Source organism: Chelonia mydas, chromosome 1, assembly GCF_015237465.2.
Source record: "Chelonia mydas isolate rCheMyd1 chromosome 1, rCheMyd1.pri.v2, whole genome shotgun sequence".
Taxonomy (NCBI): Eukaryota; Metazoa; Chordata; order Testudines; family Cheloniidae; genus Chelonia; species Chelonia mydas.
This window is the reverse complement of record NC_057849.1, coordinates 27,776,658-27,797,833: the sequence shown is the minus strand read 5'-3', so window position 1 is coordinate 27,797,833 and position 21,176 is coordinate 27,776,658. Positions and strand designations below refer to the sequence as shown.

Below are 21,176 nucleotides of genomic sequence, written 5' to 3'. Positions count from 1 at the left end.
ACTTGAGACCACTACTCCTTGTTCTGTCATCAGCTACGACTGAGAACAGTCTAGAGCCATCCTCTTTGGAACCCCCTTTCAGGTAGTTGAAAGCAGCTATCAAATCCCCCCTCATTCTTCTCTTCCGTAGACTAAACATCCCCAGTTCCTTCAGCCTCTCCTCATAAGTCATGTGTTCCAGTCCCCTAATCATTTTTGTTGATCCTCCTTTGCTGTTCCAGAAACACTGCAGTGACCGACTATAGGTTACTGGTTAAGTTATTGCACACTGTCTCCTCCTCCAGGTGCAGCCTGGCAGTTAATTGGCCCACCTAGCCACCTTAACCCTTTCAGGCCTCAGATGGGGTGGACACCTCATTACAAATGCAAATCTCAACATCTTGGCCAATTTCTTAAGTACAAGTCCTTTGTGCAGTGCCTACAAAAACGTGTTTCCCTTGCATTTACTTTCCTTTTCAAAGTGACAAAAGTAGCAACCAGCAAAATTAGTTAAAAAAAAAGTAGCCTCTCTGTGACCTCAATCTGATATCAGGGAATGCTTGTTCATTATTTCTGGGTGCAATGGTATCCCTAATGTGAACTTACATTCCAAAGGAAGTCCTGTGATTTTCAGCCTAGCTCACAATCTCACATTTTCTTGTATTGAACTAGAGAAGCACGGGGTAGTAGTGTGAGCACAGGACTGGGAGCTGGGAACAACCTCATTCGAAATCATGTCTCTGAGGCAAAGGTCTCAGAATTTGTTCAGCAGACACAATATCTCCTTCTCTACCTGGAATCTGACTATGACCAGTGTTTGTAAAGCCTTTGTAAGAGGGGGGAAAAAAGTACCTTTAGTGTTATGTTATGGAGAAGTCATATGTATCCTCCAGTAAGGTTTCTATCACCTGTAAACTGTTTTCAATTGATATTTTTTCATTTCCTCCCTTGAAATGTCCCTTCAATAAGAAGCTAAAAGGAAAAGTTTTCATTTTCATAAATCAGTTATGATACAAACTAGTGCTTCAATGTGTTGAAAAAAAGCCATGTTCCATATTTGTGATTAATATTGTAGTTAAAATAACTGGCTTGGAGAAACACACACACTGAAAAACCAATTTGCAGAATGTATTGTTTAATATATAGTTGCTATAGCTAGTCTCTATCACTAGGGGAAGATAGCTGAAATAGTCACTATTACCACAGAAGTAACATGGTTCAATCAATCCACACATTTTATCTGTGATTTATAAGATGTACTAACTGACCTCAGTGTACAGTATGCACATAATTCTAGAACAACTTATAGATGCCAAAACAAACCACTAGCAATTCAACTTCAGGCAAGAGAGAGACGCTTTGCACAATAACCTAAAGATAAACTAATGAGAGGTGTCAATCTCAATCAGAAATGGTCCCCCATTCTTTCCTGTTTTGGGTACCACTAAAACCAATCACCCAAAAAAGTTATTGTGTGAGTGAACACTGAGGTCACCCAAAGTAGACAAGAACAGTGTTAGCTTGCAAGCACAATTACTACAAGAGGTGTTCATCACAACAGTTACTGTCTTCAACCTAGTCTGGGATTTGCAAACACGGGGTCCATACAAAACAAATCCAGTTTAGGAGAGGAGACTTCTTGCATCTTCCTTCAGATGCAAACACAGAAAGACCCTCCCTTTTGCCCTCTTTTGGGTGCTACACAAAAATACTTCTGGAGAAAGCCAAAATCTGAATCACACCCAGGTAGGTCCATTCCAGGTCAGTGACCTCCATCCATGATTACTGGTGATAGAAAATTTGTCAACAAACAGGCATTGAAGAGCATTCCCACAGATACAGTCCCACATATACTTGCCCATACCTTCAGGGTGAACAAACTTCTTTTCCCTTAAAAGAATAGGGGAAAGAATGTCCAGAGGCCACACCAAAGTAGGGTCCCACGGAGATGCTCCAATTTAAGGGCTCATGTCAGAGGCTCACTCCAAAAGGATGACATGAATTATGAATCTTATGAGGCTTTAATAATTCATTATGGGCTCTGCTGTCCCCTTCATTGTCTATTTCCATCCAAATAATCCACTAGCAGTTAAAAGAGCAAGCCACTGAACACGCTATGACTATTAGGACTGCTCCCACAAATGCTCAGTGGTAACATAACATTCTCTAAAGGCCAAAAATCATCACCTCTCAGAAGAGCTTATAGGTGGTATTTTGAGGAAAATAGCAAAGTCACACATGAACGGAGGTTTTTCCATACAGGAATGAACAGGCTGTTGAGCTTCACTATAAAGGAAAAATGGGATAGCCAATTGGATCTGAACCACTCTAAAATATTACCAGAAAGCTATATTATGTTTGTAGTTTATTAGATCAAGTATCTTTAGAAATTTGATCACACGAATTAGTCAGGTGTTCTCTCAGTAACTTTCAGTAGTCAAATGCAAAGGCAATTTTAGGCATCTGCAATAAACAGCAACCTTCAGAACTCCACCCCTGGAATCATATGAACACTACAAGCTAGAAAAATAAGGTCATATTTTAATGGTATTTTTAAACTTTAATTGTAAGGAACATTTAAAAAAAAAACATATTTATTTCACATAGCAAGTAACATAGTTCTGACATAATCACAACGGATACATATCTATAGAGAACTGCAAAACTGAACACTTTTGCACTGTTTTCTGTTTTCATGTATTGTCTCCCAGGGTAGGTTTCCCTTTATTGTGATCATTGATACCACTACAAATGAGTGGCAATCCAGTGTCCTCCTTACTAAGATGTCAGGCAATTAGCATGGAGTTAGGGCAGCCATGAGGAGCTCCAATTTATATACAAAGTTACGCCCTTCCATTTTATTCCACTGAACTTCCTTGAATGGCCCACGAAGATGGTTCCATTTACTGTCTTGTAGCACATCACTTTTGGGGAGGTCTTTGCACTGACATCGTGGAAACTGAACCATAACTTTGCTGCCACTTTCAGGACCATTACGTACTGCAATGAACAGAAAATATGTAAGTATAAAGCCTTTACAGCTTTTTTAATTCATCATATTAAATATCCCTATACAAAGTACACTAACCAGACACTTTCCCTTTAAGTACATTTCCATATTGTAACTAAAAAAAAAAAATTAAAACACTGTTACTTCTAATGAAGTCTTCTTCTGACTTGCTCTCAAGTTTTCCTATTTTCCCTGCATGTTTTCATTGCTCTTTTGCACTACATTTTCCTGGTCAGAGCAAACCAGCAGTCAACAACTGTATTCAGGAAAGTTAAATGAGCACAGGAATCCTAAAATGTCTCCAACAATCCCCACTGAGCTTTATCCCAAGTCTGAATCTTATTTGTGGGCCTTCTCAAGAAGATTTTAGAGAGGAATTCTTTTCCAGTGTAATCTTTCAAAGAGACAATTATGAAGTCTCCCAACATTTTTGTTACAGCTACTATCGGAGAAATCTTTGCCATTCTTTTTTAAAGTACTGTGGGAATCTAGCGCTCTCTCTCTAAGATAGCACAGTCAAACTGATTTAGTGAGGGGACAAAGCTTTTCAGTGCAGCAATATCAGTGCATATGGAAGCATACGGGCTGGTGATCAGAGTACAAGACCAGGAATGATTAGTTCTAGTGGCCTTATACTATGTGTAATGCAAAGTTACTTTATCCTAAATATGCAACAATTTATTTCTCCTGCATTTATTACAGAACAAAATCGGAAAACAGTATTTTAAAAAATGCTTTAAGCCGATTACCCCACGTACTAAACAGCAATGAGTAACCGACTTGATTGAATCACTACTTTGCACAGATGTCAATTCTACCCATAAAATAAAAAGCTTCTTTATAAAGTACTCTGTTACATAATGATGCCATAAACTCTCAGGATTGATTCTATAATCAAACTGCTAGAAAGTCTATAGTTCTCATACATTTCTATTATAAATCATACAAAATTCTACCTGAAATAGCATAGTCTCCACTTGGCGATGCCACAGTTATTGCTGATGCATTGCCGATACTCTCTACTGGTCCCAGACCCACATGATTACTGAAACTTAACACGTGCCATCCCATAACTTTAGCCAGCTGCTGAACTGCATGTACTTGATGTTGGGACATCTGAAAGAAGACAGAGGATTAGGTTATTTTTATCTTTGTCTCTTACTGTTTTTGTTGTCCCTGGTTCCTGTTCTTTGTTTCCTGTCCTGCTGGTAATAGCTCATCTTAAGTGATCACTCTCCTTACAATGTGTATTTTTTCATAGTCTGTGTGTATATAAATCTCCTCACTGTATTTTCCACTTTATGCATCCGATGAAGTGAGCTGTAGCTCACGAAAGCTTATGCTCAAATAAATTGGTTAGTCTCTAAGGTGCCACAAGTACTCCCTTTCTTTTTGTCCTGTATTACTCATTTAAGAAAAAAAATAAGTGATTTCCACCTGAAATGCACCACCCTGTTTCAGAAGAATTGGTCATTTTATAGAAATACCTCAATACATATAATAGCAAGTAGAAATTTGACTTCATACATGCCTGTTACTAGCTCATTTGGCGGTGGAGAAGATAGAGTTATTCAGTATACACAAGCTACACAGTTCAATACATCTATAACTCTTTCAACGTATAGTTTTTGTGAGGTTCTCTTACAAGTTCTGGATTTTAAACTAACACAAGTCTCTAAAGCTACTCAAAAATCTTGTATATGTTTAAGGTTTCAGAAGTGTCCTTCCTTTAGCCCCACATCCAATTAAGAGAGACACCTAACCCTTTTTGTGAAGCATTTACAGGATATTATGCAGAAAAGTGGTAATGAATCATTTCAACATGGCAAATTTGGGAAGATTAGAGTTGGGGTTACCAAACACACTTTACACCCGTGTAACATTCTAGTAGAAACTACAGCAATTGTTTATAAGAAAAAGCATTTTAGTTTGCTTTTAACACGATTTATTTGTTGGAAACAGGGAGGAGCAAATGCCATGTAACCAGCCAGATCTCTGTGAACCAGTTTGAAAACTACTTTATTAGAGGAAAATAATACCTCCCTCAACAGAATCTGTTCCAACTTGTTTTGTCTGAGCATTCCACATTATAAACTGTAAAAAGGCAAAGCCTGCATCTTTACTACATAATGTGTATTGAAAAGACTGTCACATATGAACAAAAACAACAAGACTCATTGTAAACAATTAAGAAACCACAGTTCATTCAAACATTAGTGATTTAGTAGTGTCACATGCAAAGTTGGAAACCCTGACACAATGTTGAAAGTGATGTTAATTAAGGGCATGTTAACTATTAAGAATTCCACTCCTGATGGGGTTTGGCTAGAACAAGTTTGTTTTACATTAAAAAATACCTTAGTGTCCGACATGGCTCCCACCAAGTAGAATCTTATGATTAAGAAAAGCAGCATGCTTGTTAGATTGGCACTGTGTTCTGAAGGCTCACATGGTGAACAGCACAAACAATGCGTTTAAATGTATTTCAAATGAACTTCTTTGTTAGTATTTCTGAACTCACAGCCACCTGGCTAAAACGTGATACAGTTCCCACAGTTGATACACAAACATTTCTTTATGGAGAATGTGGTCAATCATCACTAAACCTGCAAAATTACTGACATTTTTGTATGCACATGTGGAATTTCTACCTAGTTTCTATCTGACAATAAACAATACTTTGTTTCAAATACACTCATGCTACTTATTACTGTTCATCCCAATCGCAGACACAAGACAAACACATGCAAGAAAAAGTCCCAGGAATTGAACGTGAGTTTACCTGAGACAGAAGGAAATCCTGTAATTCTTGCTTTTGATGGGACAACGTAATAACTCTTCCATCTCTGTGCACTACCCTGATCTGTTCAACTCCAATGTTCAGCTGTAGCTGAATGGACCTTTTAAACAAAAAGATACAATCAGTATATTTATTGAAAAGTCATCTAGAAGTTGGTAGCTTACAACTACATTAATAAAAGTTCCTAGTTTAAAAAGTCACTTTTAAAAGGCATCTTACAAACGCTAAAGGACAATCCAAGAGCAAGCTACCATCTTGACACCCTCATGTTCTTGATTAGGACAGACATGGGAAATGGCTTCTATCTGAATGAATAACAAAGCATGAACCTTGTTAGATATGGTAATATAGTATTGAGGCCTGTTTATTAGCCTGAGATAGAATTTTCGGTTTTGTTTGCCTGTTTGACTTTTGATATTCTTATATCCTTACTAACATATGTGAATAAGAAACAAAGACACTGTGTGTTGCTTCTGCCTACAGATGGGGTTTTTTGTATAATGAGAAAAGATAAGAAACAGAGCTTAAGTGTTGTATGGTGGGAGTTTAATATACAACTGCCTCAACTCCCAGTCGGGAGGGGCGGTATAAGAAACACTAAAAACCAAAGAAAAGGTAGCCTTGGCCAGTACACAACCTCACTCCCTACCCCTCCCATGGGGTACAAAAGAGGTGGTACTGAAACCCAGAGACTCAATACTCTCCAAAATGGAACAGACCATAAATTGTAATGGGTGGTACCAGGGGCGAGCACTACAGGTATAATTAAGCCTGTTAAGAAGGAGATGGTGGGGAAAAAAGAAAAGCTCTACTGGTGTAAAGAGATGGGATTATGCTTGCTTCGTAACCCCAATAAACATTGCATTGCCTGCACTTTGGACTCTGGCCTTCTGCCTTCTGTCTGTGTGACAAGAACCTAGGAAGGGCAGGGGAGCCTAACAAACCTTTCAAGGTTGCTTGGTAAATTCTGTTTTTAAAATATTTTGGTTAACTTAGAACAGTGGATGTTGGTTTATCATCAGAGATGCAGGTGACATAACATACATCCTCTCTCTCCCAGCCAGCTCTATTCTTGTCAATATCAATCCCACTCCAGCGAACAGGAATCTTACCAGCTAAAGTGCTCCAAGAGCACAGAATCTCATCAACTGCAATTCCCTGTCAACTTAAAAGAATAGAGCCAGCAGAGGGTGAAGACCCAGTACACCCCACATGGGACTCATCTCTGCTCTCAATAAATTCAGGGTCACCCAATGCAGCACAGAATTGAGGACTTACCAGCATGGCAACTGGAACCAAAGTAACTAAATGAGTAGGAATTCATGCCTTTAATTATGTAAGTGCAAGTCTGTGTGTAAATATTCAATTCTGCAATATGAATGTCTATTTTGGTGCAAGTCTGTGTACAGACACCTGTATTACAGAACGTCCACACACAGAATTGCACTGAAATAACTAAAGGCATGAATTGCAAGTGATTATATTAGTTCCAGTTTCCGTACAGACAAGCCAACAGATATTAACAAGGTGCAACTCTTGGTTCAGAAATCTAGCAGTTTCTCCAGCCCACTAATGTGGAAGTAGAGGAAAGCGTTTTAAAGACACTTTTAGTAACCAGGCCCAACATTTGACTCTTCCCCTAAAGGAATACCGTCATAGACATTTGAAGAAAAAGGTAATATATATATGTACTAAATTCCTACATGAATGTAACATTTTTGCTACAGAAGGCAGATAGCCTTTTAACTTTAGGGTTTCTCTTCTGAAAGGTGTTTTGGCAGAGTGTTACTTTTAAGACAAGCTTATCTTAATCTATGGAAAGTTAAATTTTCTCTCATTCTCTGCAACCACATTAATATTCCATACCTGAACATATAAAGCAAATACACAAATACTAAGCTCATGTTGGTCTGCCTGAAGTTGGACTGGATCTCATAAGAGCAACACAATGTTATATGCACTCAATCACCATAGCTAAAAGAGATAACTATCTATCTAAGTAGAGAATATTTCAGTTTTCATACTTACTTGCATATTTGCTCATATCCTTGGGAAGTTATTAGAACTTTGACACTGGATTCATAAACATCATTTATGTTTGACCAATGGGCCTGAATCTGTGGATCCTCAATACGACTAGCTAGGCTGTCAATGGTTCGAGCAGTTCTAAAAAAAACAAAAGCAGAAAAACCACACCCCAGTAATTTAATTTTTTTAAATCGCTTGACAGCCCTAGTTCTATTATGACTTCCATGACTAAAGTGGATAGGGATAAAACCTATCCTGAAGGATGACCCAACACTCTCACAAATCTTGGGAGACAGGCCAGTCCTTGCCTACAGACAGCCCCCCAACCTGAAGCAAATACTCACCAGCAACCACATACCACACAACAGAACCACTAACCCAGGAACCTATCTTTGCAACAAAGCCCATTGCCAACTATGCCCATATATCTATTCAGGGGACACCATCACAGGGCCTAATAACATCAGCCACACTATCAGAGGCTTGTTCACCTGCACATCTACCAATGTGACATATGCCATCATGTGCCAGCAATGTCCCTCTGCCATGTACATTGGTCAAACTGGACAGTCTCTACGTAAAAGAATAAATGGACACAAATCAGATGTCAAGAATTATAACATTCATAAACCAGTCGGAGAACACTTCAATCTCTCTGGTCACGCGATTACAGACATGAAAGTTGCGATATTACAACAGAAAAACTTCCAATCCAGACTCCAGCGAGAGACTGCTGAACTGGAATTCATTTGCAAATTGGATACAATTAACTTAGGCTTGAATAGAGACTGGGAGTGGCTAAGTCATTATGCAAGGTAACCTATTTCCCCTTGTGTTTTCCTAAACCCCCCCCTCCTCAGACGTTCTTGTTAAACCCTGCATTTGTGCTGGAAATGGCCCACCTTGATTATCATACACATTGTAAGGATAGTCATCACTTTACATAAGCTATTACCAGCAGGAGAGTGTGGTGGGGGGAGAGAAAACCTTTTGTAGTGATAATCACCCATTTTTTCACGGTTTGTGTGTATAAAAACGTCTTCTGTACTTTCCACAGTATGCATCCGATGAAGTGAGCTGTAGCTCGTGAAAGCTTATGCTCAAATAAATTGGTTAGTCTCCAAGGTGCCACAAGTACTCCTTTTCTTTTTGCAAATACAGACTAGCACAGCTGTTACTCTGAAACCAGGGATAATAAAATCATGGTCTAGATAGTGTATGCCACCATCTTTTCTCCAAATGAAGTCAGGGTAGTGAGTAGACATCAGTCTGATCTAGCCGGTACTGTAAAGTACACTGTAAAATAAACTTATTTCACAAAACTAAGTTTTATGACACCTAAAGCTACATTTATTTGCATTATAGGGTAAGCAGTTTGGGCACACACAAGGAGACCAGAACAGTTTTGGTGCCTGAATTGCAAAAGAAGCGTATCTGCTTACACTTTAAGACTATCTTTGGGGGTGCATGTAAAATATAAACATATGTTACTCAGCATAGAGATCAGCTATGTGTTTTTACACAGTGTACAGAGGAAAGTACTGAAAAGGACTGAGGTAATGCTTTTGTTAAAGCAGAGACAACTATCATGATATAAATATCCTGTAGACGGGTACCTTACAAGTAGTATTGAACTTTCTGTGTTTGCATTCCATGGGAGTCACTACACTCACATACTTGGAGATAGGATTTTTAATCTTTAACATTAGGGACCAACAAAACTCTTAGAAAAGCATTCTGGAATAACAACAGTAATAAGTTTTGGGAACATTTTCAAAAGTTAATTCACAGCCTGTGTGGAACACAGAAGGGTTAGTTTTACTATGACTTTACCCAGAATAGCTTGTGCGCATACCTGTGCCTCAGAAAGATGTGTTTTGCCTGTTTAATGATCTTTTCCAGAAGCCCTTCATTTGGTTGTAAGGAACTGATGTCATTTTTATCAAAAGCCTGAGGTCCTGCCATTCTCATTCTCTTATGGCCAAATGGTGCACTGGCTGGATGTGGCATCATTGTAGAGCTCAAAGTTTGCTTGTGGAACTGCAACAAACAAAAGCAGTTAGGAGGGATGACAGAAGGAGAAGATAACAAATCTCAAGTATGTGCTCTTCTAATACATACCGCTAACCAATTATAATACACTGCCTCATGTTTTATAAGGATAACTTTAAAAAGTCACACTTCTTGAGGGAAAAAAACAAAACTGCATGCTATTTTAATACCTATAATCACAGTAATAAAAACTAAGAAAAGTATTCATTTTTCTAGTTTTACTTTGTGCACTTGACTGCACTTTACGAACAGTCCATTTCATATTTCCCTGTATAGTCTGCTTCCCTGTTTATCTGGATCTTTTGCACACTGGGAAGGGAAAACTAAAAGGGAGGAGATGCTGCATTATGCATCAAGAATATATACATGAGTTCTGAGGTCCGGAAAGAAATGAGTGGCAGACCAGTTGAAAGTCTCTGGGTAAAGATAAAAGGGGAGAAAAATAGGAGTGACATCATGATTAAGGCTGTGTGTCAGTCACGAAGGTCACGGAAGTCACAGACTCTGACATTCCATAACCTCTGACTTCTGCAGCGGCTGTGGCCAGCCGCACCAGCCGCTGCTTGAGCAGTCTCGTGCCACCATGCCCCGTGTGCCACCCCGCCAGCAGCAGTAGTTTTGGTGGGGACCCAGCGCTGGGGTGCAGGACAGCACTTACCTCGGGGGGTTCCCTGGAAGTGGCTTGCATGTCCCTGCAGCTCCTAGGTAGAAGGACCAGGGGGCTCTGTGCGCCGCCCCCACAGCTCCCATTAGCTGCGGTTCCCAGTGAATGGGAGCTGCGGAGCTGGTGCTAGTGGCGGGGGCAGTGCGTGGAGCCCCCTGGCCTTCCCTCCCCCTAGGAGCTGCAAGGACATGCCGGTCGCTTCTGGGGAGCTGTGCGGAGCCAGGTAGGGAGCCTGCTAGCCATGCCAACCCTCCCTCCCCCCAGCACCTGCGGGGGTCCCAGGCCAACCTCCCCCACCAGCATCCGCAGCCCAAGTTTTAGTTAGGGGTATATAGTACAAGTCATGGACAGGTCATGGCTGTGAATTTTTGTTTACTGCCAGTGACCTGTCCATGACTTTTACTAAAAATACCCATGACTAAAACATAGCCTTAATCATGATAGAAGTCTGCTAGACTAACAAAATCAGGAAGAGGAGGTCGATGATGCATTTCTAGAACAAAACAGAAATATCTAAAACACAAGACTTGGTAGTAATGGGGGGGAGGGGAGAGGAATTAACTGCCCAAATGTCTGCTGCAATAGTATGACAACTCAAAATTTCCCATAAGTTCTTGGAATGTACTGGGGACAACTTTTTGTTTCAGAAAGTTAGGAACCTAACTGGAGGACAGCCATGTTAGATTTGATTCTGACCAACACGGAGGAGTTGGTTGCAAATCTGAAGGCGGAAGTCAATTTGGGTAAAAGTGATTATGAGAGGATAGATTTCATGAGTCTAAGGAAAGCAAAGAGTAAGAGCAGCAGAATAAGGAAAATGGACTTTGAGAAAAAACAGACTTGAACAAACTCAGAAAGCTGGCAGGAATGCAAATGGGAAGAAAATCTAAGGGATAAAAGGAGTTCAGAAGAGCTGGCAGTTTCTCAAAGAGAAAACATTAAAGGCACAACTGAAAACTATTCCGATGTTAAGGAAAGATACCAAAAATAGTAAGAGTCCAATAGGGCTCCATCAAGAGCTTTAATGACCAGAAAATCAAAAAGGAATCCTACAACAAAGAGAAAACATGGACAAATTGCTAAGGAGGAATACGGAAGAATAGCACAAACACGTAGGGACAAAATCAGGCTAAGATACAAAATGGGTTACACCTAACAAGTGACATAAAAGGCAAAAGAGGTTCTTTAAATACAGTAGGAGCAAGAGAAAGACAAAGGAAAGTGTAGGCCTTCTACTCAGAGGGGAAAAGAGCAAATAACTGAGGACATCAAGAAGGCTGAGGTGTGTAATGCCTATTTTGCTTCAGTATTCACTGGAACCATGCTGAAGAAGATGCACATATCCTGGTCATATAATCTCAGAACTTTCTAGAGTAGAACTTTCTACTGTTTAAGGCTATGCATGTCCTTGTGCTTTCCTTGCTCCCAAAAAGATATAAGGGGGCAAAACCTCAAGCACAATGCAGCTCCTTCTAATGAATCAAGAATTTATAGTAAGAGTTCAGAATACTGAAAAAGAGGAGTGGGGAGAATGATCTCAAAAGAACCATAATTATGGTAAGTAACTGTTCTTTCTACTTTAAGCATTGCCTGCATGGACCATTCTCCTGAAATGAGCATCCAACTTAGAGGCTACATCCAGGAAACAATATCCCATGAAGGTCCAAGTGGAACTCCTGGTATCAGCTTTGCATATCTACACAATGGTGGCATTTCTCAGATATGCAACAGAGGCTGCCTTATACAGCTGGATAGAAAATGACTGGCCTCTGGCATTATTATAGTTATATGATGTGCTCAGAGACTCTGAATGGGAAATAAGAGAACTTCAGTGTTCAACTAAAAATGCATTACCTCTCTGATCAGCTGATGCAAATTGTGTTCCAGAACATAGAGGTGATCCTCTGGACTTTGTTTTTCAGAAGCAGCTTTTTGGGATTTCTTATCATTAGAAGAGTGACACAAAGAAATAGACAATTGCAAACCTGTATAAAGAAAATGAAAAGCAAAAACACTGTCAACTTTTTCATGCTGATAAGTAGAAACAAGACAGAATAATTTATTCTTCTCTTCCCCTTATCCCCTTTCAGAATCATTAGCTTTGCAATCAATGTTGTTTCAGAGAAATTCAAACAAACAATCATGTCACACTGTGCAAACCAGAAAAGAAAACATGATCATTTTGCCAATTTGTAATTCAAGATATAATTAATAAAGCGCCCAGGGATCAACTTGTGACTTAAGAGGTGTTTTTCATTTATAATTCCTTATCAAGTGAAGAAAAGGAAAGTCTCCTAAGAGCGAGACCCTGCAGCATACTGGGGAAGAAATAATTCTCATATCACTCAGTTTACCAACCATTATATTTTTTGAAGCAATCCAAAAAAATCTTCAAAAGATGGAGTCAGGATCACCCTCCGCGGGGGGGGGCGCAGCGCAAGGAGAACATGGTGTAGATTCTCAAGGCAACTCTGAGCACAGAGGATGCTTTCAGAGTCCCCATATTCTTGGGCCAGCCTGATTGAAAGGTATTAGACTTCTCTCTATTCAGGTACCATTAACACAAGTCAATTAGAAGTTTTGTAGTCTCCCATAAACCTACCTCTGGAGAGAAGGACTGATAAAAAGCCTCAAATTCCAGTCCCCACAAGGTGGTGTACTGGACTACCACAACTTTTGTTGTTTGTACCATTACTACTGAAATAATACAAGTGCACCATGAGAGTCATTTAAAAAACAAAACAAAACACACTTTAGTCAGAAAAGATGAGATGCATAATGTGGTTTCCAGGGAAGTCTTACTTTTAATCCAATTCTTCATTTGGTATAATGACAGAAGCAAGGAGGTCAACTGACCTTGCTTAAACGTCATACAAATCAAACTTTAAGTCTGGATTAAAATAGACAATTCTGTGGATTCCATGTTCCACGACAAAAGTCTCGCAAGGCTTCTTACCTGGAAAAGGCTGGGAGATGATCTGGTTCTTCACAACAATGTGAGGAATTTGTGATTTAATTTGAACAGCTTCTCGAGACAACTGAGCAAATATTTCTTTACATAAGAGAACATTTTGTGCAGCCTCCAGTTTTGTCTGCCAATGTGGAGCACCTGAAATACACGAGCCATCCAAGTTTTCAAACAAACAACAAAAAGCAACCCATTTTACTAATTCAGATCTCAGCTGTTAGAGAATGACTAAGGCACCAGGTGATCAGTGTGACTGGAAAATCTAGCCTACTGTTCCCACCTGAGCTGAAGCTTGTTATAATACACAAAACAAAATATTACTGAATTTTAACCAAGCTTACATGTGCATTTTATTAACTATTTGTATTGCACTAGCACTTAGATAGCCCTGCTACACTGTGCTGGGCACTGTACAGTTAAGATGACAGTCTGCTTACTTGGTTTGCAATCTCTTTGAGGCACACTTTCAAAACAGTATATTTAGACTTGCAAAGTTAACCCATGCACATAAACACACAACATTTTTTAAAATCAGGGAGGTGCTTCAGTATGGATTTAGAAGCCAAAATTTAGGCTCCCATTTTTTAAAATATTGGCCTGAATAAATAGATGGGCCTCATGCGCTGAACATAAAGATTACCATACGAGATCAGACCAGTGGTCTATCTAGTACAGCGTTCTGTCTATGAGCAGCCAGCACCAAGTTTCTTTCTAAGCCCAAAACTTAGTGACTGGCTTCTGAAGCATGAAATATCATGTCGTAGTTTGAAATTGTGGAGGTCATTATTCATAAGAACATCTATTTTTTTTAAAATTCTGCTAAGCTTTTAGATTCACTGATCTCTTACGGAAAAGACATTCCACAGATTCCGTAAGCGTTCTGAAAAAACATTTCCTCTTATGAGTTTTTAAAGTATCACCTTTCATTCAGACTGGATGTCCTCCTGGGCTTGTATTATGAGAAAAGGTAAATAGGAGCATCCAATTCACCTGCTCTGTACTGCTCTCATTTCCCTTTATAATTGTCTCCTCGCTAGACTTAACTCCCAATGTTTTCACGCTCTTCCTGCATCTAGTACTTTTTATTTCTTTACTTTAAATCTCTTCCAATCATACTAAATCTTTTTTGAGATGGAGTGGCCAGAACTGACTATGGTATTCCAAATGAGAGCATACCATCAATTCACATAAAACCACTGGTCTGTCAGGCAAATGGGAAAGTTATTTCCAGCACTGAGCACTTCCCACTTAAAATGCCCTGCCCTGAAACATTTAAATCTCAGAAATATGCAAGAGTATCCAAGCTGACCACAGCTGTCAAGAGACTGCCTCTCCCCATGCACTAGCATAAGTAGCCAGGTCCCAGACCATTCAGGACTTAATATTACTCTATAAACACCTTTAATTGCACAGGCAAGTAACGCAGACCTTAAAGAACTGGCGTAATATGCGCCTTTCATCCAACACCACTAAATAAGTGGGCGACTACTGCTGAACATTGTACCAGTCGTATCTAATATAAATTTCCATTTAGCAAAGAATTTAATAACTTGCAATATAATACTTATTACATAAGCTAGTAACTCCAACTTAACTCCATGAAGACTATTTCATGTAGTTTTCTTTAATTGTGCTGTGTTTTTTTCCTGCGTTTACTTAATAGTAATACAAGAGACTAACGCGATAGACTTTGTGTTCCCAATTTACAGATATCTTCTAAACACTACATTTACAGTAGAACCTCAATTTTATGAACACCAATCTTACGAATGAACAATTATAAAGATCATTCTTTGCAACCGGGGTGGTGGGGGGGTGGTGAGTGCGTGTGAAATCACATAACAAAAGTGATGTTGATGAAGAACAAGTTAATATGCCCTCACATTCTAAGCCTTTAGAATGCACTGGAAATTGCTTTGCAATGGGTTAAAGGACAAGAAGAAAGCAGTGCACCGCACCTACTGTAATTCTGAGATCAATTTTATGAGCTCCTTAATCCCCAATTAATTTGTAAAATACAGGCTGTCCTGTTCATATAAGTAAATCTCACAAACTTGCTCTTAATTTCTTAAACAGTTCTGTAAATGGTCTGAGCTGACATCAAATGTCTCAATCTAAATTTTGGCTTGAAACAGAATATTAAATAAACTGAGTTATCATTAATAACCTTTTCAGGCAAAATTTAGCTACTCAGCTCCATGAACTACAGAAGGCACATGATGTGCTTCTTTCTCCCTGTTGCTCCTCCCCGTCAAAACCACGAATATTATACCTTAGTTCATCCTGTTGTATACTTGGAATACTTAAAATATATATAAGTAAAATAATTTGAGAAAAGGGTTTAAACGGAACCCATATTATGCAAGTGATTTTCAATTAATCTCAAGTTAGATGGTTGACTCTCCTTCTAAACAAATATGGTTTTAACATCTTCATTTCAGAAACCAAGCATGTGCATTAGAGTCATTGAAGGAATTTTAACACTTTCAACAGCATCATATCCATATGTACATTTTAAAAGGGTCACGTTTGCAAAGTCTCATTTTGCATTTAGGTGAAGAATTTCAGCTAAACCAAGAATGTGCAAATTATTTCCCCTTTTGTTCTTATTTTCAGGTACTACTCGAGTATTTCTCCATAATATGAAATTCACCAATTTAGTGTCAAATGCAAACTCAATCCCTAAGACTGGAGCTTAAAGAATGTACCTGGTTTCAATTTTGGCAGAGGTCTTTTAAACAGGTTAACTGTGCCAAGGTCACCTATGTCTGGAGCTTGCTTTTGAATAGAAACCTACACAAGAAAATGAAAAAGAATGTTACTCGTTTTGTGTTCTGTATTACAACTACATGAATAGTACAGAAGCTATCCAACAAATGTCTCTGGCAAACCTTTATATAGGCTGATCCCTCTAAATCACTTGGAATCTGAACATCCAAAGGACAGTAATCCTCCGGTATCTTCTTATCCAGATCAATATCTGTGTTCTTTATCACTTCAAATGTCCCATGATGAGGGAAGAGGGATCCTAAAAAGGGAAACAGAAAATATCATGAAAACATCCAAAAACTTTCACAAGATAATGTTTTTATGGATTAGAAGTCTTCTCATCTTTGCATCATATGAGAGACTGCTTACATTTGACTAACTTTTTTTTTTTTTGGGGGGGGGGGGTTTCAATTCATCTTATCTCCACCCCATAATTGTCAATTGAAGAGGCTCTACGCGTTATCACTAAGAAATACAGTGGAACAATATGATCTGGGCTATATGGTTTCCTTTCCTTTTTTCTGGGCATTGGGAGTAGGGGAGGTAAGAGAGAATGAGAGGAGAGTTGTTGGCTTAAATGTCTTGGTACCTGTGATTTTACCAGTAAGGGACACTGCACCTGAATATTTTACTCCCAGCTCAAAAGATCATATTATGTTTCCACATAATGCTTAAAACTCTTTGGATTTATTTTTTTAACATAGATTAATATACAAATTTTTAGATGGTACAATAAAGTGGTTCTTTCATTTTGTCATGGTGATGCCACATTCTCCTTTAGGCCGCGAACACTTACACAAGGGCTTACCTCTAAGCACATGTATACTTACTGATTTCAAAAGGGACTACGTGTATGTGTGTATAGTTCATCACTTGCTTAATTACTTGCTGAATCAAGACATTAGGACATTATTAACCTTGTATGAACAACACTACAACCAACCACCTTTTGTGTATCATACTAGAACTCCTTCCCAGGTTATAGTACCTAGTATGTTCTATTCAATAACATTTATCATCTCTCATTTAATATTTCATAAGCTACATTTTAGTATTGTGAAGTCTGTACTTTGGAATATGGGGATTGTATATCAATTCAGAAAAGAATAAAAGTGACCAAATATCTTCTGAACAATTTTTACAGAACAAATCTAGATAATAAAAATCAGAGATGAAGAAAAACTACTATTCATCTAACTCATCCCAATGCAGGATTGATCCTTAAAAGTACCTTTTCAGTTCTCCAAACAGTCTACTTTTAATGTACCAAAAATGATGCAACTTTATCACTATCTTTGAGATCTCAATATCAGGATGTTTCCCCTGGTATTATATGTAAGTTCTCCTTTTTCTTAGTTCCTTCACAGTACTTATAGTATTTTACCACTTCAATCATTCCTTTCCAACTTTGGTGTTTACAATTAATCATCAAAAATGGTTTAGTGAAATAAAAGATTTAAGATTCATTCTTGATAACTGGTGACCTGCCATACCTGCACTTCTGTAGCTCAGGTCCCCGAGGATTTTGTCTCCCACCTTCCTCAGCTTCCAGTGCTGCCTCAATCTCAAGAGCTCGGAGTTGAAATCTCGTTGTCTCTTATTTTCCTGGTTTTCTGCAACTGATTTGGATAACCTTTCTGCTCCTTTCAACAGGATTTGGGCTGCTCCAGCTAGTGACTTCTTCTTTGAAATTAACTGTAAAGTCTGAGGATTCTGGAAATATGAAAATAAATTCCAATTTTGAGCTGCTGTAAATATTTTTAATTTGTAAACAAATCTTCATAGTTCTAATGATTGGAAACTAGTAGTGACTAAAAATTATTATCTGCTCTGCTATTTAGTAACTTATTTTGAAATTAGGCTACGTCTACACTAGAAACTTCAAAGCGCTGCCACAGGAGCACTCTGAAGTGTGAGTGTGGTCACACGCGAGCGTTGGGAGAGAGTATGCTTTAAAGCATCAGTGTGGACAGGCTCCAAGCGCTTGGAGCTATTCCCCTCATGGAGGCGGATTACCAGGAGCGCTGGGAGAGAGCCTGTCCACACTGACGCTTTAAAACATACTAACTTGCTGCGCTCAGGAGGGTGACTTTTCACCCCCCTGAGCCAGCAAGTTAGAATGCTATAAAATGTAAGTGTAGACAAGCCCTTAGTTTCATATGCAGGTATCACACTACTATAACTGGCACACTTGTTGGCAGTCTCAGCAGATACATCACTGAGACGGAGCTACCCTCTCTCCTCTAGAAGTGGTCCCTCCAGTTGAAAGATGAGGCACTGTGGTCGGACAGCATGGGGAGGCTTGCCCTAGGCTATACCTGTTTTGTGGTTATATAAGAAGTCCCAGTTGTATGGGATCTTCAGTATTAAGTTATCAGGATGTATCAAACAATAAGATCGTTTGTACCTGCTTTGGGGGAAGCGGATCCTGCACAACTGGATCCAGAGTCATGAATTTTTTATCTTTGACAATGCTGAGAACATCATAGAGCACACACATCTCAGTCAAGGCACCTCTTAAATTGTTTCTCACTGAATCCCAAGGCCAAAGAGATGGTTGAAACTTTACCAACCCTAAAGAACAAAAACAAAACAAAGGTTTATATTCCAAGAGCAAATACAGTTGTTCTATACCACACTGGTCCTTAAACTGAAAACAGGGCATAAACAGTCTACAAATAATCTGAAAATTCTGCGTTTTAAAATATACCTTTTATTTATGTAGGTGTATGTTAAATGTCCTCCTCTGCGCCTAATCCAGAGAGAATAAGAGTCTTATGCCCCAGCTAAAGAGCCATAGCTCTTCAGCTCAAAATGATGCAGCACATGCTTTTTACTTTGGAGTCTCTGGTGCACTGGTCAAGTCATGTAAGTGGGAGCTTGTTCAGGATCTGAACTGCTTCAGGCCTCAAATGCACAGACCAGGTTACATTAGCAATAGGCTAATATAGGCGACTGCAATGACAGGACACCGAAACTCACGTTTTGACCAGTATGTCTCTCCCAGGAAAGAGCGACCACCATAGCTGGCTCAGCTATTGAGGGAGGAAGGTATCTCATACGACATTCAATGTAGAACCCACCAGCCTAGTACTGCTTGGCTGCAAACACCAGTGGTCAGCACACACAGGCTCAGGCAGGGCACGGACCATGACAGCTCCGGACTCTGCCGAAGGCGAGTTTAGTCCCGGAGTCGCCTTTTCATGGCAGCTGAACCCCTTCGTGGCATGGATCCTACCCGCCCTGCCGCACAGGTGGGCCTGCAAGGATCCCAGCGACTTCAGCGGGGCCACCCGCGCTGCGCAGCTCTCGGGTCAGGGCCAACACGGCAGGCCCATCAGGGGCTGGCCGGCCCCGAGTCACAGAACGCAGCGGGGCGGGTGGGCGCGCCTAGGGCGTCGCCCAGGGCGGAGGGCGGCCCCTGGGGATCCAGGAGGGGCACTGGCGCTGCCTCCCGGAGGCTGGGTCCCAGCGCGGGGCAGCGGGTGGGGAGCCCTGCGGCGGGGCGGGGGCGGGTCTCCTGCTGCCCCCCGCCCCGTTCTCTCTCTCACCCTCCTCGTCCTCGGCGTCCCCGGGCGCGGCCCAGTCGCGGGCCTGCGCGCCAGGCGGCGGCGGCTCGTCCTCCTCGGAGCCGGAGCCCTGGCTGAAGTCGATGCGCTGCGCCAGGCGCGCCAGGTTCTGGGACATGGAGAGCGGCTGCAGGTAGGTCTCGCTGCCGTCCAGCCCCACCTCCTGCACCTGCTTCTCGCTCGCCGACTCGATGCTGATCCGCACCGCCGGCGCCCCCGACATCTTCCCGGCGGCTGGGGCGCCGCTGGCCACGGGAGAGCGGAGCGCGCAGCCCCGCCGAGCATGCGCACCACCGCTACGGGCAGCGGCCGGGGACATACCGCATAGGGGCGCGGCCGCCACCCAGCGGCCGCCGCGGACTTCGGCTCTTTCCGGAGAGGCCTCGGGAGAGTTCGGACTGGCGGGTCCGGGCGAGGAAGTGGAGACCACAGGGAGGCGCTGCCTGGGTCCGGGCGTGGGGCGGGGCCAGACCCGGCGGCCTGGGCGGCGCTCTGCAGCCATGTTGTCAGGCGCGGCGTGGGGCGGACGGTGCGGTGCCTCAGGCCGCTGCAGCGCCCCTGGGCAGCACCACCCTGCAGCTCCTTCCACCGAGCACAGCTAGCCGCGGGGAGGGGGGATGCTGGCCATGGTGGGTGCCTCAGCCCCCCCCACCCCCTTTTTTGTGGTATGAAAGGCCCCCCACACCCCCTTTTTTGTGGTATGAAAGGGAGAGGTCTGAGTTTCAGCACACTGAGGGAGGGCATGGCTACACTTGCAGATATAGGGCACTGTGAGTTAAACCTGCCTTCAGCGAGCGCAGCGGGGAAAGCCCTGCAGCCTGTCCACACTGACAGCTGCCAGCGCACGGGTGTGGCCACGTTTGTGGCCCTGGGAGCGGTGCTTTGTGGGCCACTGTCCCCCAGAGCGCCTCGTCCCATTCTGGCGCTGTGGCTTGTGGGAAGGGAGTGGGGGAGGGGGGGTGCGGGGCATTCTGAGTCCTGTCCCAATGCCCCATCATGCATCGGTTCGCATCCCAGCAATCGCTGTGCTTCTGTCCACAATTGGCGCTATTTTTCAATGTTTTTTGTACACTCTGTCTTCCCTTTCGGTCTGCGGGAATGGTGCCCGAACTGCTGAGGAGTATGCTGACGAGTCTCGCCAGCACGTCACGTTTGGTAGTCGAGTTATTCGTTATGATCCAAAGTGACAGTGAGGGCTCCGACAATCATATGGACTCGAATAATGCATATGACACAAGTTTGCTTGTGGCATTCATGGACATGCTCACCACCGTGGAATGCTGCTTTTGGGCTCAGGAAACAAGCACTATGTGGTGGGATCACATCGTCATGCAAGT

General features: G+C 41.4%; 1 protein-coding gene across 2 annotated transcripts; it reads right to left on the bottom strand.

Moving 5' to 3' along the window:
- Positions 1-2,500: 2,500 nt before the first annotated feature.
- MED17 (mediator complex subunit 17) lies at positions 2,501-20,571 on the bottom strand. Of its 2 annotated transcripts, XM_037889639.2 has the most exons (12): positions 19,822-20,571; positions 18,678-18,844; positions 17,764-17,983; positions 16,393-16,529; positions 16,210-16,294; positions 13,490-13,642; positions 12,388-12,518; positions 9,673-9,857; positions 7,818-7,955; positions 5,772-5,889; positions 3,946-4,105; positions 2,501-2,979 (listed from the first exon to the last, which is right to left on the bottom strand). In XM_037889639.2, the coding sequence occupies exons 1-12, from the start codon at positions 20,339-20,341 to the stop codon at positions 2,774-2,776; spliced, it is 2,220 nt and encodes a 739-aa protein (XP_037745567.2). In that variant the 5' UTR covers positions 20,342-20,571; the 3' UTR covers positions 2,501-2,773. The 2 variants fall into 2 exon arrangements, with proteins under 2 accessions (XP_037745567.2, XP_037745568.2); XM_037889640.2 differs by lacking the exon at positions 3,946-4,105 and having other exon boundaries at positions 19,822-20,229.
- Positions 20,572-21,176: the final 605 nt, after the last annotated feature.

What these genes read in the sequence shown, in the direction of transcription:
- MED17 (XM_037889639.2), bottom strand. Translation starts at nt 20,341, where the DNA reads ATGGCTGCAGAGCGCCGCCCAGGCCGCCGGGTCTGGCCCCGCCCCACG. An exon ending in GGATATGAGCAAATATGCAA is followed by an intron (nt 5,890 to 7,817) that starts GTAAGTATGAAA and finishes TTTGTTTAAAAG; the next exon opens with GTCCATTCAGCTACAGCTGA. An exon ending in AGGATTTCCTTCTGTCTCAG is followed by an intron (nt 4,106 to 5,771) that starts GTAAACTCACGT and finishes GTCTTCTTTCAG; the next exon opens with ATGTCCCAACATCAAGTACA.